Source organism: Lepisosteus oculatus, chromosome 17, assembly GCF_040954835.1.
Source record: "Lepisosteus oculatus isolate fLepOcu1 chromosome 17, fLepOcu1.hap2, whole genome shotgun sequence".
NCBI lineage: Eukaryota > Metazoa > Chordata > Actinopteri > Semionotiformes > Lepisosteidae > Lepisosteus > Lepisosteus oculatus.
The window spans coordinates 3,851,324-3,866,804 of NC_090712.1; the positions used below are offsets into that span (position 1 = coordinate 3,851,324).

General features: G+C 40.6%; 1 protein-coding gene across 1 annotated transcript in view; it reads left to right on the forward strand.

Moving 5' to 3' along the window:
* The window catches only part of crip3 (cysteine-rich protein 3), a 25,205-nt gene continuing 9,724 nt past the window's right edge, over positions 1-15,481 (forward strand). Inside the window, exons 1-3 of the mRNA XM_006638425.3 lie at positions 1-181; positions 4,680-4,774; positions 13,517-13,574. Coding sequence (XP_006638488.1) covers positions 139-181; positions 4,680-4,774; positions 13,517-13,574 — 196 coding nt within the window. The 5' untranslated portion in view covers positions 1-138. The remainder of the gene's footprint in view (positions 182-4,679; positions 4,775-13,516; positions 13,575-15,481) is intronic.

The window sequence follows — 15,481 nt, forward strand, 5'->3', positions numbered from 1 at the left end:
TGAATAAGTTGGCGGCGCGGAGCGCAGTTCTGGGGAGTCTGGAGCCCGGAGCCTGGATAGAGATCCGTCAGGCAGGCGGGAGAGAGAGAGAGCAGGCGGAATTAAATTTTCAGTGGCCAGGGGCTAAACTTGAGCAGAATGACCTCCAAATGCCCCAGATGCGAAAAGCCTGTCTTTTTTGGTAAGACTTTGCCTTGTTTTCTCGGCGTGTTGCATGGATGAACACATACTGTACATTGTTAGGAAGAATGCAAGCAAACCAGCTGGTGTGGCTGAGTGTTATTGTTTTTAAGGTGGCGTGCAGGCAGTCCCACCACTTTAATGTGTTACTTTTGTTGCAGCGTTATAGTGATTACAAAACGGCACAAGCTGCGATCATGCTGTAATGTTTGGTTTCCTATTGTCTTAATTATACTTCTAAAATGAGAGGGCTGTGTGGCGTTATGGATTTATTTTCCTGTTTAAGTTTTTAAGCTATCCTTATCTGTATGTTTTAATTCAGTAGCCGAAGTAAATCAAATTTTTATTGCTTAAAGCTTTCTTCTCTAAGCACAATATCTCATCTGAAAATGTAATGTCATTATCTAATCCTAGTTGCTCAAGTCTTTTGTTTTCCATATAATTCATCTTAATGCTCTGACGTCCAAAACTTGTTGTTCATGGTTACCCTTTTAATCGAGCTCGACAGACGCGTATTAAACTAGACTTCCAGCTCTTATCTTTTAATTATTATGGATGTTTGTAAGTAATTGCCTTCAAATGTCCTCTCTGCAATGCGAGCTGTTGTACAGTATTGTGGAGACTACGCATGCCGTAGAAACACCAGATCTTCTACAGCGTGGGCTGTTTTCCTCTGTTGTAGCTGCAGAAGGATGTCGCAGAAATATGGCAAAAATAAATTAGTGAATCAATCGGTTTTTGCTGAACAAGCCTGTCGCTTGCTTTTTAACGTTAATACTGAGACAATTTAAACGGTTAGGCGTTACATACAGTAGTTGCAGCTTGTGTTTAACATAAGTAGCTTTTAGTGGAGGTTTGAGACAGACTGGTGTGCTGGCAGATTGTCAATGACAGTGGTCTATCGCGCCAGTGCGGTATCAGGTGCTGCTACGGACATAATCAAGCTATCTGATACAATAGAATGAAGGCTTGTAAACACCCTCCTAACTGCTATTAAAATAGGTCATAACAAATAAGTTATGTAACCGTTTGGCACATGCTGTGATGCTGGAGCTCCATCAATAGTCCGTTGTCACCGCAAAGGATGGCTGTTTTTGACAGGAAGCCATTCAGCTATGCCTTAATTGTGTAGGGAGAGTTGCAGAGTGCTCGCAGTGCTCATAGAAGCAAAAGACATGGACTGCCTGCCCGTTATTATTCAGGAAAAAGACACGGGGACATTGCCTTGTGCTGGAATAGGAATCCAGGGTCGTATGCTATGCACATACGTGAAAGACCCAAAGGTGAAGATGTAAAAGACATTAGAATTTGTTTTAAACTTTCTGTAATTAATGGAACAAACTGGTATCTGGGCGTTTAAGTTTTTAGTGTTAAAGAATATGGAATGCTGCTATTGACTGGTGTCCTGTCGATGATGTATCCTTCCTGTGCCTATTGCTTGCTGGGATAGGCTCCGGCTCTCCTCACAGCACCAAACTGGATGAAGTGGATAGGAAATGGATTGCCGAATATGAAATGTGATCTGCGGATGTCATATAGAGCACATCTTGTGTTTTCCTTTGAGTGAAGTTATGGATAAACCAGAAAGCAACAGGTTATTTCATTAAATATTTACAGTAGTTCTTGTGATCATTTGTGTTAAACAATGGAAGGATATGATCCCAGTCTAACAAATTCTCTTTCCAAAGGCCCTGCATGTTTTTGTCTTTAGGGAAACATTTTCTGATTGGAAGTACAGCAGATGAGAAACATGAATGGGCTATGCTATGGTCTTTTTCCCACACAGTAGTTTCTGCACAGTTTAACTTATTACTAACCATTGACTTCAGTTTATATGCTCTAGGAGTTGAGGAACCAAATTCTTTGGCCTTTTGTGCAGAGTAATTTACCGTTAATAATTGTGAGTGATGGGTTTTACATTTATGATGGGTAGATTGATGGCATTACATTAATGTTTTGTGTAGGGTTAAGGTTAGTACTAAAGGAAAATGCCCAACCAATTTAATCAAACATGCACAAGGCTGTTTTTGTATTATGCATTATTTCAGTGTCAGGTTGTCACATCAAGCAATCATTTTAATTATTGGCTCTGCAAAAAACATAGCAACTTTTACATTACACATCCTTTCTCCTCTATGTTCACCACATTTTCAAAATGCTCTGATGCTGGTTCATGATAATTTCCATAGAGATTGCCTGTTAAAGAGAGATCAGAATTTTTATAGTTAAATACGGGGTTAGAATTCATCTTGAGTTTTTTCTTGTGTAAGAAGCAAACATGCAGACAGTACGTTCTTTCTATGGGCACTTTGCAGACTATGTAACAATATAATAACCTTTTCTTAATGGGACCTCTAAGGCCTGATAAACTTCTGATAGTGTCAGTATTCTGAGGGGTTACAGTTCCTTAATGCAGAGGAATATGGTGCTTTGAGGTTTAGAAGTCTGTGCCATCTACCAGACCCCATCTTTAGTGATTAGCTACAGGAAACTAAAGGTAAGCAGCTTCCTCACCACCCTATCCCCCCTACAAAAAGCATACTAGTTAATTAGCATTGTCTGGAGATTTCCTGAAGCTAGTTCCACTGCATTCTGGTCTCTACAAGGAAAAGAGTGCCAGTTGCTAAAAAATGAATGGAATGAGATCAAGCTGTACAGCCATCTGGGTTGAGACTTTAAAGTCCAGCTGGTATTGTCCTTACTTTAAAATATAAACTGTAACATGCAGGACTTTTCCAGTCAGCCTTTTACTGTGTAGTCTACATGAGCTTTTACTGTAAAAAGCACATCCTGGTCAGTTGTCATTACAGTTTTTAAAAAAAACATTTTTTACATTTCTCGACATCATAGAAAAGCAGATTTGAGAGATGACTTGGTTGTCTTTCAGGGTTCTAGCTTTCTGCGTATGGAAAACTAAAACTCTTCATCTAATCTAATAGGGATATAGGGATCTAAAGAATCTAATAGAGAGGATGAGCGAAGTAAAGGAGATTAGAATTAGGAGAATGGTTAATCAAATTCACAATTCTTTTTTGTAAGTTAATCAATAATGGGTTCAAAACTGTCCTGGAAATATCTTGTATATCACAACAAAGTATTTGCTGCAGAAAAAAAGCTATCTGGCCTTCTAGAGCTGATGCAATACTTCCTGGAATGCAAGATGTTTTTAGTTTCAAATGCCAGGTTTCCTACTTGATGTCGCCCAGCCTCTTACACATCACACAGGGAAGGTGTGGAGACCCCACAGTGAGAATCTATCACATGCATTCTCACGCATTAAATGTGCTGGTGCCTGATTAGTGTTTACTCATGTATGAAATAGCCAGGAATAGTCATTACACAGGGACAGTAATGACTGGTGTTACAGTTTATTATTAACTTGCAGACCACATACCTACCTGAGGCTGTCTAGAACCGTTTTGAAATGGCGTGGTTTGTATGTTTCGAAATAATAAAGTACATGATTTCGTTAATTGCACTGACAACTGCTATTGAAGTACAGCAGCTTTGAAAACGGGGGGGCATTGTTTTTAAACAAGAGGCTTAAACCTTTCATATTTTTTAAATCATTTAAAAACAGCGTTTACCTGGGAGGAAAAACATGTTATAGGCTTTCTTTTTTTCAGACATAAGACCCAGTTTGCTAGATCCATCAGCTGCCATGGATGTAGTAAAACAAAAGCTCTGAAACTGAGAAATATCAGACTTGACTACATCTCATATCCTATGTTATCCTAATTGAGGAAGTATATTAATATTGTGCTTTTATCATAGAACATCTGCATTGTATATTAAACGCATCAAGCTTCCACAGTATTAGTGTTTCTGAAGAGTATTAAGCTCACACACTTACAATTTGTCTTCTTAGGAGATCTCATCCTTCAGAGAGCTTTCTGGTGCAGTGGTTTCTCCTGTTTCTTAACCTGTATTCATCTGGTTTCAGTAAACTGTGTCTGATAAGACCTGGGGCCATCCCTCCATTATTCCCTCAAAATGGGGCTTGACGCGTCTGCCTCCCAAATTCTCCTGTTACAGAACTGAAAACGGGCTTGGGAACATAATGAACTAAAGGTCCTTTTTTTCCCCTTGTTTTTCTATAATAGACTACATTTTTTTTTGTGAGACTATTTTATCAGACGCCAAAGTCCCCCGAGCTGTGGGGGAATGAAATGAACGCTTGTCCACCACCAAAAAAAAAAAAAATCCAAAGACTTGAGCCCCAGCATTTCTTATTTTCTGTGTGTCTTCTGCCTTCTTCACAGGCTGTAGAGCAGACAGGAATCTCCAGTATTGCTTAATTGGGTATTATGGCATTAGAAAAGTCTATCTACTTGTCCCAAAACCCTGTGTTCTTTCCAAAGCATCGATGTACTGTAGCGCAACCTGAAACACTATCATTTTCAAGTCCCTGTTCTAAATTCTGAACTGCGAGGGCGGTGCTGACTCTTTCTTATTTCTTTCTTCTTATTTTGGTTTCTTTTTTGCCCTCCACACGACAGCTGAAAAAGTGAGTTCCCTGGGGAAGAACTGGCACCGATTCTGCCTGAAATGTGAACGCTGTGACAAGACCCTGTCAGCAGGCGGACACGCCGAGGTAAAGCCCTGCTGGAGATGCTCAACCCTACCAGGGGCCCAGGAGACAGCAGGGAGAGGGAGATGTCTTGAGCCCCACGAGGAAGGAAGGCGAGATTCAGGGGGGGTGGTGGTGATATGGGGGGGGTAAATATCTGCAGCAGTGGCTACCCACTTTGGAGCCAGAGAACCAGCCCTTCAACTCTACCTTGCATAGCCTCTCAGTATCCAAATATACTGATCTCCAGTCAGGCATCTGAGAGCTCGTTTAGGAGGCCGGTCTTCAGGAGCAGGCCAGGAAACCCTGCTCTACAAGTGCTGTTTACTCAAGTGAGGCATGACTCCAGACGCTGTGGACTACAGGGATTCTTTATTCTACCACCACAGCGCTCTCATTTCACAAACAAGCATTTATTTTAATGGTCCAACGCAAGCTCTGTTTTTTTTTTTTTTTAGGCCTTAAGCTGCAGAAAACCAGAAAAACAGAGCTGTCACACGTAGCGTAGGCTGCTGAGCTGGATGCCTGCACTAGTATAGCTGTGGTGTGAAGTGTTAAAAATAACAGCCTTATATGATGAACCCTAGAACCCGGGCTCTTGTTTGCAGACCACATCCAGGAGGCCAGTCACCCAATATCAAAGTGTTCATTCTTGGAAGTTACCCAGATAATCGGTTGTAATTATGACATTTGAGGTGATTTGCTACTGTACATAACGTAATCTAAACTGTTGTCTTTGTAGTTTATTTTTTTTACTTAAATTACTTGATTTCCTGATGGTGGGAGTTTCTAATGCATGTTATTGGCTGCAATGTTATGTCTTGGAACCTTGCTAGGTAAGCACTTTTTACAGTCTCCAAGGTTTGTGAAATGTTTATGTAATCTTGAACTTGCTTAGGGTCGCATACCTGATGTTCAAAATTTGGCAGTTTTCACTCCCACACTGTTGGCGCGACTTTCTGGTGCAGTGTGCTGTTGGGCCCTGCCAGGACAGTGTGGATTTGGAATGGAAAACCCATTAATTTTATGTTGTGAAAGAGCAGCTTTGCCCGAGAGGTGCGTTTAGACATGTGCCTGTCACTCAGCACATATTCTTAAATTAGAAAGTGCTGCCGTGGAACGAGCCGGTGAGATAGAGGTGTTTGAAAGCTGGGAGAGTAGGGGCCGAATCCTATGGGCTGTAAGCTCAGCACTTCCTCTCACACCGTCCTGATCAAACAGAATCTGGTGTCCTTGTTCTTGGCATCATGCTTCCTTTACCGTTGTGTGGTTGTCTGTGCGTCACGTACGACTTATGCAGACTATGAAAAAATGTAAATACGGGGGTGCTTTAACTTCACAGTGTTCATTTTCTAAATTATCCTGGTCACAAGTGGGCAGCTCGGGGGATGTTACTGAGCAATGTGGATGAAGTCTTTTGTGTCGCCTTAAGACAGACATTTTTTAAAAAGGTAGGAAATGCCTCAGTTCTGTGCACTTTCAGAGTTTTCTGGAGGTTTCTCCTGCTGTACTCCCCGCTTTCTTGACATGAAATGACGTTTTGTTGTAGGTTGGGTTCAAGATTTGACAAGATGAAGTGCTAATTAGGCTCACAGCCTTAGAGAGCCTAAAGATGGAAGCTTGTAGAATAGGGAGTGTCCAGTCCGGGTGTCTCTGGGTTAACTTGGCTTTTTAATGAGCTAAACCAGCTGGTTAATGCCAAGTTAACTGGACAAATGTAAAAACAACTTCTCCAGGTGCTGCTGCTTTAAAGAGATTTTGACAACTTGCAGGCACTGGTTCTCCAAGACCAGGATTAGACACCCCCTGATGTAGAGTCATTTTTCTGCTTCGGAGTGGTTCCTATACAGTACATTACCAATGGAGTGGACTTGTGCATCCAATGTATTCTTGCAAAGAAGGTAATGGAGTTCTACCTTCTTGAGTTACCCCCCAAAAAATCAAATAAAAACCTAAATGTAGCATGGTTCAGCTTCCAAAATGTGCTCAAAGCAGGTCTTTCCAACCTTTTAGCTGATCACTTAAATTAGTCAATATTAATTCCATTTCTCTTTGTGTCATGTAGGTCCATGCTGTAGCTTTTTGGCTCTGTTCCCACATCAGTTAGCTACACTGTCAGGTGGGGAATGAACTGCTGTTTTTAGAACCTCAATGGGGGTGGTATCAACTGGAACAATCTGTAAAGTAGTCACATGAATCTTCATGTGCATATTACAACATAATAACCGGGAGAGCTGACAATGTAGAACCTGGAGCCACCAAGCACCCTGATGCGGTTGTCTTACCTGGCATGGAATTCAAGAAACGGAAGCTTAAGTCCCACTTGGTTCCAATAGCAAATGGAAGAAAAGCACTGCAAATATGAGGTTCCCAATAGTAACACCCATCAAGCCATATCTGAATCGTCCTTCCTAGGATTTACTTATGCAATGAATGTTCTAGAAGCAAATGGCCAGGGGGCCACCTGTCATAGTCCATCCTTGTCTCAAGGTTTAGAAATTGAAGTGTTCTTTTCACGTCCAGAACAATAGTTGGGTACATATAGTCATGTAGGGGATGATGGTACAAATTCCAGTATAGATTTTGGTTCTAGATCTGAGATCTGTGAGTAATTCCACTGGGGAATTACAGGTCAGATGTTCGGAAGTATGAGGGTTTCTCTGAGGGCTGTGGGTATTGGAAAGGGCTTTAATTCTGAAAACCGAATTCCATTAAGAAACAGAAGTTCTTGGATCAATAAACTTAAAACGTAATGGTCAAGGCAGGCCAGGTGGCCTTTGTTCAGTTGAGATCCAAGTTCTCATGTAACCTTTTCTCCTTTGACATCGCCATGAGCTGAAGAAGTGTAAAAATGCCATCAATTGCCTCGGTTAACCTGATACCTGTCCATTGACTGCAGGAATCCAGCTCCACTGCACAACGTGTGATATGCAGTGGGGTAAATGTCATGTTCAATTGTCCTGCGCCAAAAAACCCTGAGCATTTTCTGGTTCGTTGATCCGAAACCTGCCCGTTACAAATCCAGGAGTTCTATTTTTGCCATGCTTGCAGTACACTGCCGTCCCTCGAGCATGCAAAGAGGTCTGCTACTAGCTGATTCCTGTTAATTTTTAATGAATCAGGGCTAGGATTTAAAATGAGACTCATTAGCACTTCGATGGCACAGCAGACCTCATTTTGAAGTATCAGATTCTCCCAGCACTTGTCAACTGGGAGACTGACTGGAAAAAAAAAGGCAGGTTTCACAATCTCTGATGAATTGAAATACTGTACCTTCGCAGTGCTGTTGATTGGAAGTTAAAGCAGTGGAAGAAGAACCTTACACAACCAAATGTTCAGCAAAAGTTACATAAGTGTTTGGGTTCCATTTCAGCCACCTTGCCTGTAGCTGGAAGCTGTAATACAGGGGCCTGTTATTTACAGAACACATAATCCTAAAAAAACAATCGGAGACTGTTTCTCATTTTGCAGTAGCCCAAGAAGAAGTCTTCACTACTGAAGGAACTCCCTACTGGAAATGTTTAAAGGTTTTTAAAAGCTGCAGTGTGTTTGGTTTCATGATGGCATCTGAGGTACATGTTAGAATTTTTTCAGAATAATTTTTGTTTACTTTTTCTGCATTGCAGCAGCTGTTGTCCTTTAAATATGCACAGGTGTGTTATAGCACAAGTTACTGTACCTATTTGATGAGATTTGCCTTTTGCACTTTTCTCTACGATCTCCAGTACTAGAATGTGAAGAAGAGCTGGTGTAGTGTGGTATTTCTGAAAAGTGGTATCTGAAGAAAGCCATTTTTGTGAACTCATCACTTACCATGATGTCTTAATTGCCACATTCTTATCCCGGCCACTCTCTCAAGGATATACAGAGCATTTTGGATGTTCGTTTCAATGAACCTTTACTGGTAATAGTTCAGTTTAGCCAAGTAGTTTTGCATCTTCTGTAGTAATAGGTGCAGGAGTCTTGTTTCTGTAGTCTGAGAGTTTGGGAGGCATGGGAAGGACTTCTGAAATGGCAAAGGTCATATCCCATCAAGAAATAACATTATCAGTCTCTGGAAAGGATCACCTTCATTCCGGTTACAAAAACTATGGAGGAAAAAATCAAACTTTGAATTATCACAGATTAATTTCATGCATATAGCAGGCTTTGTTTATGTTGCAAATTTAATCTGCATTCTAATTAAACTGCTCTCATTAATAACTTTTCTATTCAGAATTCATCTGATTATGTTCCCCAAAATATTTGACATAATATAATCTGAAGTAATATAAAGCAGTTTATATCATAATGCAAATGGTGAATGTGGTTTAGATTATCCATTCCAAGAATCTTTAAGAAATTAATTTCCATTGGAGGGAGTGTTGGACTACTCGAGATAGCTGAGCTTTAAACTAGGTGCATTGATTCAAAATTGCTCTTGATTCAGTTGCAGTTTATGCACCTTTTGTTCATTTTGTTTTTGTTAATTGTCTAGGGCCATCGGCCCTGTAAGTTGTGGGGTCACCTTGTTTTTGTTGTGAATAATGACCCTAGAAGTTGGTCAGAATGGCTGCCTTGCTCTCTTCTCTCTTGGTCATAAGATCGGGTTTCTTAGCTGTCACAGGGTGTTTCTGAATAGTGAGTGTGGGATTGTCTCTTCAGAATACCTTTGGTTGTTTGGAGACTTTTTGAAGTCTCGTCAGAATTCTGCCAGCATTAGGCCTTTGTGTACAAACCCACAATGCCGTCTCTGATCAGAATGATGCTAGTGTTCCTCCTCCCTGTGGATCTCAATCAGCTGTTATATAAGTGCTCCCTTGTTTGGGAACTCTGGAAGCTGGAATAAAGCAGACTTTTAGGAAATAGTTTCCAAAATGTAAGAAATGTAGCTATCACAGCAGTCTTTACAGAGTGCTTACAGAGTGTGTGTTCTGTTTAAATTTAGTGTTATTTTAAAAATCTTTCCATTGAAAACTTTTTTTCTAACATTAAAGAACCCAGCTTCACAGAGCCATGCAGTTTTGCCTACAGAAAATACTGCCTTAACATGATGGGTTTTCCACAGTTGCACAGTTAACAAAATGTGATCCTCAATAAGAAGAGTTCAAAATATAGCTGCTGGAAATACCTTAAGCACCAGCCAGAACAGAAACTTTCATTTAAATTCTTGATTACCGAGATGAAAACAGAACCAGAATATTCAAGGGCTGGTTGTGTTAAGGCAATTGCATGATTCAAGATAGTGTTTGTTTACACAATGTGAATTCCTGCCTTAAAAGTTCTTTTCCCAGCCATGTTAATTAGACATCCATAAAAGTGAACATCTTCAAAACTAATGTTTAGCCTTACAGTCCATCACTTAAACTGTGAAGTGCCTAGACTGAAGGCTGTGGCTGTATGTAAAAAAAGACTGTAATCATTATGACTGGCTGTCAGATTCCACAAAATTACTGAGTCTTGTGAAAAATGACAGCCATATATGATGCTGTAAAACTTCTATTTTTAGACATCTTTAATGCCGAGGGCTGATTTAGATGTTCATCTGTCTGCTGCTGATTAACGGGGGTTTCATATGTTTGCTCTTCTGCTGGACACTTCCCAAAGTTGGGGAAACAAATGGACTAAGAATTTCCATGTGTCCTGAGTTTCTTTATCCTTGGAATTGTAGACTGTGTGCTATGTAATGCATGGTGAACATCACGCATGAACATCCATACATGAGAACCACTCCTTCGAGCCCAGGAATCTGCTCTGAATTCTCTCCAGTCCCATTGCCTGGTCCAGATGTACTGGGTACACCCTTCCAGTACTGGTATCCTAGCCTGGAGTCCAGCCCAAAAACCCTGGAGCTGTGTGGCAGTAGCGCACACTGACAACATGCCACCTCCAAAATAGAAAACCTCTCTCTTCTTGGGGAATTGAACCCCAGTCTCCTGCATGGAAGACTAGGATACTTGGCACTACTCTAACTTGAGTAGCGGTATATAACTAAGCAGGAATTAGTGCACATACTGTAGTATTAAACATTTGTTCTAAAAGATCTGCTAAAAACCATTTAAAAGAAACTGCTTTCTTAAATGAAAGCATCTGGACCCCTGCAGGTCAGATTTAGTTTGAGCAGTGCATCAGTGTCTAGCAGTTAGTACCAAACGGAGTAGGAGCAGGTCCTCATTCTGGACTGAAATGAAAGAGGGTTCACCTTTGAATGACCTTGGCGTATGGGGAGAATGTTTGGGCGCGTCCTTATCTAGCTCCTGACGGTCTGAGCCCTGACATCACCTTGCATGTCTGTCTATTCCAGATAAGCTTAAGAGTGACAATAAGCAGCCACCCGCGCACAAGCCATCCCAGAATGGGCACAAGCTCGAGAAGGACAAGGCAATACAAGCTGCTGCCCCCGAGGGGGAGAGCTGTCTTTTTCTTTGAAGCCGCTGGGAGTTTTTTATGGAGTACCTTGAGACGCCATAGGCTATTATCGGTGGACATGACTTTCTTTGCTCTGCTTAAATCCACAAAGGCTTCTGCATTGCTGTACTTGATTGGTTCAAATGTTTATAAAATGGTTGTATGCACAGAATCACCGAGTATTTTCTACCTCGGATAAGCTGAGGCTATAGCTTTTCAACATCGATTGGCATAAGGTAAAGACAATGTAGGCACGGTAATTACAATATCTGAGGTAACACTTTTAGGAAGACGGACCCATTAGATTGGATTGTAATATTTTTAACAGTGTTCTGCCCGAGTCAGCTGAAAGCTTTTTCTGTTTTACTTTAATATTTGGATGTTGGGGTAAGTTATGGTACCGATTTTGTTCACGGGCCCAGCCGACTGACTGAATTCTTGAAATGTTCTTGTAGCCAAACCACTGGCCCGGGTGTCTGGGTTGCTTTCACTTAAAGCAACATACCACCCTACGATCACATTGCACTACTTTTTCTCCCAGATTGTTCTGTGTGAAATGTCTTGACAAAGGCAATCTGGTTTTCGTGTGCCTGTTTTTGCTTTAGAGCGCTGTGAGTTTTGCGGTGTAAAGCGTGTCCCCGGGAAACTCTTCCATGCAGGGATCGAGCGGATGGCTTATTTGTGGTACACGCAGTCTGCTTGAAAACCACACTTCGTGTTCGAGAGGAAACCCGTAACGGTTATGGAATGTTTTCACATAGCAGTGTTGCTTTCTTTGAAGATTGGCTCGGGCGGATTGTTAAACGTTCTTGATTCCCCACCCACCCCCCCGCTCCAAAATTTAAACCAACGTCAAGACTTGAAACACATGTGAGTTGTGATCAAATTGGTATTGCCGGTTTGTTTCTGTTTTTTCCCTTTTAGCTGTATACAGTATGCAAATATTTAAAATGGATGAATCTGTTCAGTGGAGTGTTTTAAGCTTTTTGCAGTATGGCGCATGCTCTTTCAGTACTGTCTGTCAATGTGCAGCTGCAGATGTCGAGTGGCAGTGTTTAATCTATGAAATATTTACTTACACCTCTGAATTCCCAGAACAGGGTGAGTTATGAATCTGCCATAAGTGACACAAGTCGCAAGTGTTTAAATCTTATTTGAACCCACCCTTCTTCGGCTGTAATTTATACAATGAAAACAGTGGTGTGTAAATACAGGTCACACACTGTATTTGAGGTGTGGCGAACACTGGTCCAGGAAAGCAACAGTCCAGTTAGATTTATGGGTCGCACTTTCAGTAAATGATCAGTTTGCTTGAAACAATGGTGGTTGTAGTTCAGTTAAGTAGCTTAGAAATGTGTTGCTCTCAAGAACAAATCGAACTAATTATGGCACTAAATTGATTAAAACTCACATGTGGTCCAAGTCTTTCAACATTACAGTTTTAAGGTAACTGTAAGAGCTGGTGGTTTATTCTTTATTCTTCAGTATTGGCCATCTCTGTATTAAGAAATTTTGCACCTGTCTTTCAATTATGTAATTGAACATAACTTTCCAGTTATGTAACACTGTGCTGAAGAACTGTTCACTCTCTCTTTAAGAGTCTGTGAGCTGATATTCAGCATTTATTTTAAGAAATTGCGAGGGTAGGAGGTCGCATTATGGAGCATTGAGGATTTTAATTAATTTCCTGACTGCTGCTTCTCCGACATTAGTTTTTAATACAAATATTTTATTGCTTTTAGGGCCTTGGAATGTGAAGAGCATATGGAAACCGTTTGCTAAAAATATCGAGATGAGAGAAGTGTTTGAAAGGAATTTTTGGCAGAGTTTTCACAGAATGCTTGTCACATCATTCAAAAAGCTAGTTCCATCCGGAGACTGAAATAGGTCTTGTTTGAGGAATTATTGTCCAGTTGGTCAACTAGTGACCCTGTTCTGGTCAATAGTTGTATGACGAGGCAATATTTATGAATATTTATTTATAAATAGAATTTATTTATAAGACTCTATAACATGTTTAATGTCTGTCCATCAATTTGAAACTATTGTTGTGGATTTTGAAAAGAAAAGGCTGGTGTTCCCAAGTGCTAGGAAACTGCCTCTATTCCTTTATTATGGCCATAATCAAGTTAAATTAGAAATAAGTCTGTCTGCAAACACCTATATTCTGTATTGCACTTTTCGGTTTTTGATCTCCCTGCCGATGTTGTATATTGATGGCAATACATAAATAGAAAAGTAGTCTTCTTATGTGTTTTTGAAAGTTGTGGGTTATTTCAAGGAATGGTTCACCAGGCTGAACAGCTGTAAATATCACTTGTTAGACCAACATCACATCTGGAAAGAAATTCTAAAATGTTTTCCTCTTTCATTTTACAGCATGATGGAATGCCATATTGCCACAAGCCATGCTATGCAACTCTTTTTGGGCCCAAAGGTAAGAGCAACACAAGGCTTTTCTTCAGGATATTGGCATGCAGGACAATTCATACTTACCGTATCAGCCACCCAGAAAGTGCCATCTTTTCCTTTATCTCATTGCTGATTTCTATAGAGAAGCCTATTTCTTGCCCATGAATGAAGACCACATGCAAATGAGATCTTGATTTGATCAAGTGCAACTGCATGTGGTTTTGCATATTTGTGTGAATGTAGCTCCTGTGTTGAGCTGTTGAGCAACTGGAAACCTCTTGTGAGAGACTGTGGTCCTAATTAAACTGGAAGCGAGGAATGACGCATGATGCCTTTTACTACAGGCTGGTGTGACATTCTTGGGCATTTTCCCCCCTGTGCCTCAGTCTGTTTGGTTTCTGTTCTTGTTTACATCCCACACCCTCAACAGCCTAAAAGCAGATTGTCTCCCTGTTGACGTTGGATTTCGAGGCCTTTGAACAAGGTGCATCTCTATAAAACCCTTGTTAGAACACAGTTCAGCTCTTGTGCTGATTGAATGCTGACTGGAAGTCAAGTGACCCATTAAAAACAAACGTCTTGCGGACGTTGTGTAGGATTAGTCAAGGGGTCTTTCTAGATCCTTAACTGACAGACCAGAACCTTCCTTGGAATCGGTGTCTCTCCTAACTCAGTTAATATGTACTTTGTGTGTTATTAATTCTGGGATTGTCCTATGTACTAGGCAATGCCCTGGTGAAAGATGTTAATTTCTAAAATGGAGTTTTTAGTAAAGTACTCAGTTAGATTTGCCAATTTTATGTTTTCCTTTTCTATTTTGTTTTCCTGTGGCACACCTACAGTACGTTTCCCCCCCCCCCCCCCCACAATAAAAAAGACAAACCTGCCATTAACATTCCATGGGGAGTAACAGTATAGCATTTACCAAGACGAAAGCACTTTTATAGACCACAATCTGAGAAATGTTTGAGAGAACAAAGATAATTTACCATGTGAAATAGTAACAAATTAGACACTTGAGGCTTATTATAGTAAATACTTCACTGTAATTGGAAGGATGAAGTTGCACTGTTATGATATAAAATATACTCAACAGTTATTGCTGGTTTGCATGCCTGCTTCTCATTCTTTCTTTATTCCTGCCCTTTGAAAACCAGTCAGGCTCCTTTTCCAGGTGACAGGCTATCTGTCCTATGGCACGATACGCCCTGAGGCTTGGAAAAACTGGTTGGTACAGCAGAATATTTAAACTGTCGACCCACTGTTTAAATATGTTTGGAATTCGCAATTCAATTTGCATTTGATGTATGTATTGAATGTTCACAGATGCCGTGCACAACCCAAATGAGAAATATTCAATGAAGTTGCAGTGGCATGAAATGTCATTATGCAGGCATTGTCAGCATTGCTGACTCAGTGGATGACAATGGGAAATTTAATCATTCCTAATTAAAGTATCATCCTAGAATGTATTTGCATCACGCCTTTGGTCTTGAAGACTGCTAAAGCTTTTGTTTTCTCTTCCAACTCTTGCATAATAACTCTAATTCACCCAGTTTGAAATATTTAAGATGCTTTTTAAAAAAAGTGCTTTGCACTTGTTAAAGACATGTTGAGGGGTGGAGAAACAGTCTGGGGCCTGGGAAAAGTTGTAGTCAATAATTTGAAAAATTATATCCCGAGGATCTGGAAATGAGTTTGACAATGTTGGGCAATTCTCTTAAAGAAGTTTCAAAGGAAACCTGGTTTTATTGAACTACAATCCTTGGTCACTTGCTTGCTAGTAGCTTCTTGATTCAAGTTCTTTTCCAGATGTTTCCCTTAGGATTACAGGGAATCGGATTCACCAACATGGCAGATCAGTTTACACCAAGGGCTCTCTCTACACTTGGTATAAATGATTGCTTCTCAATTTCAGTCCTAAATGCCCTC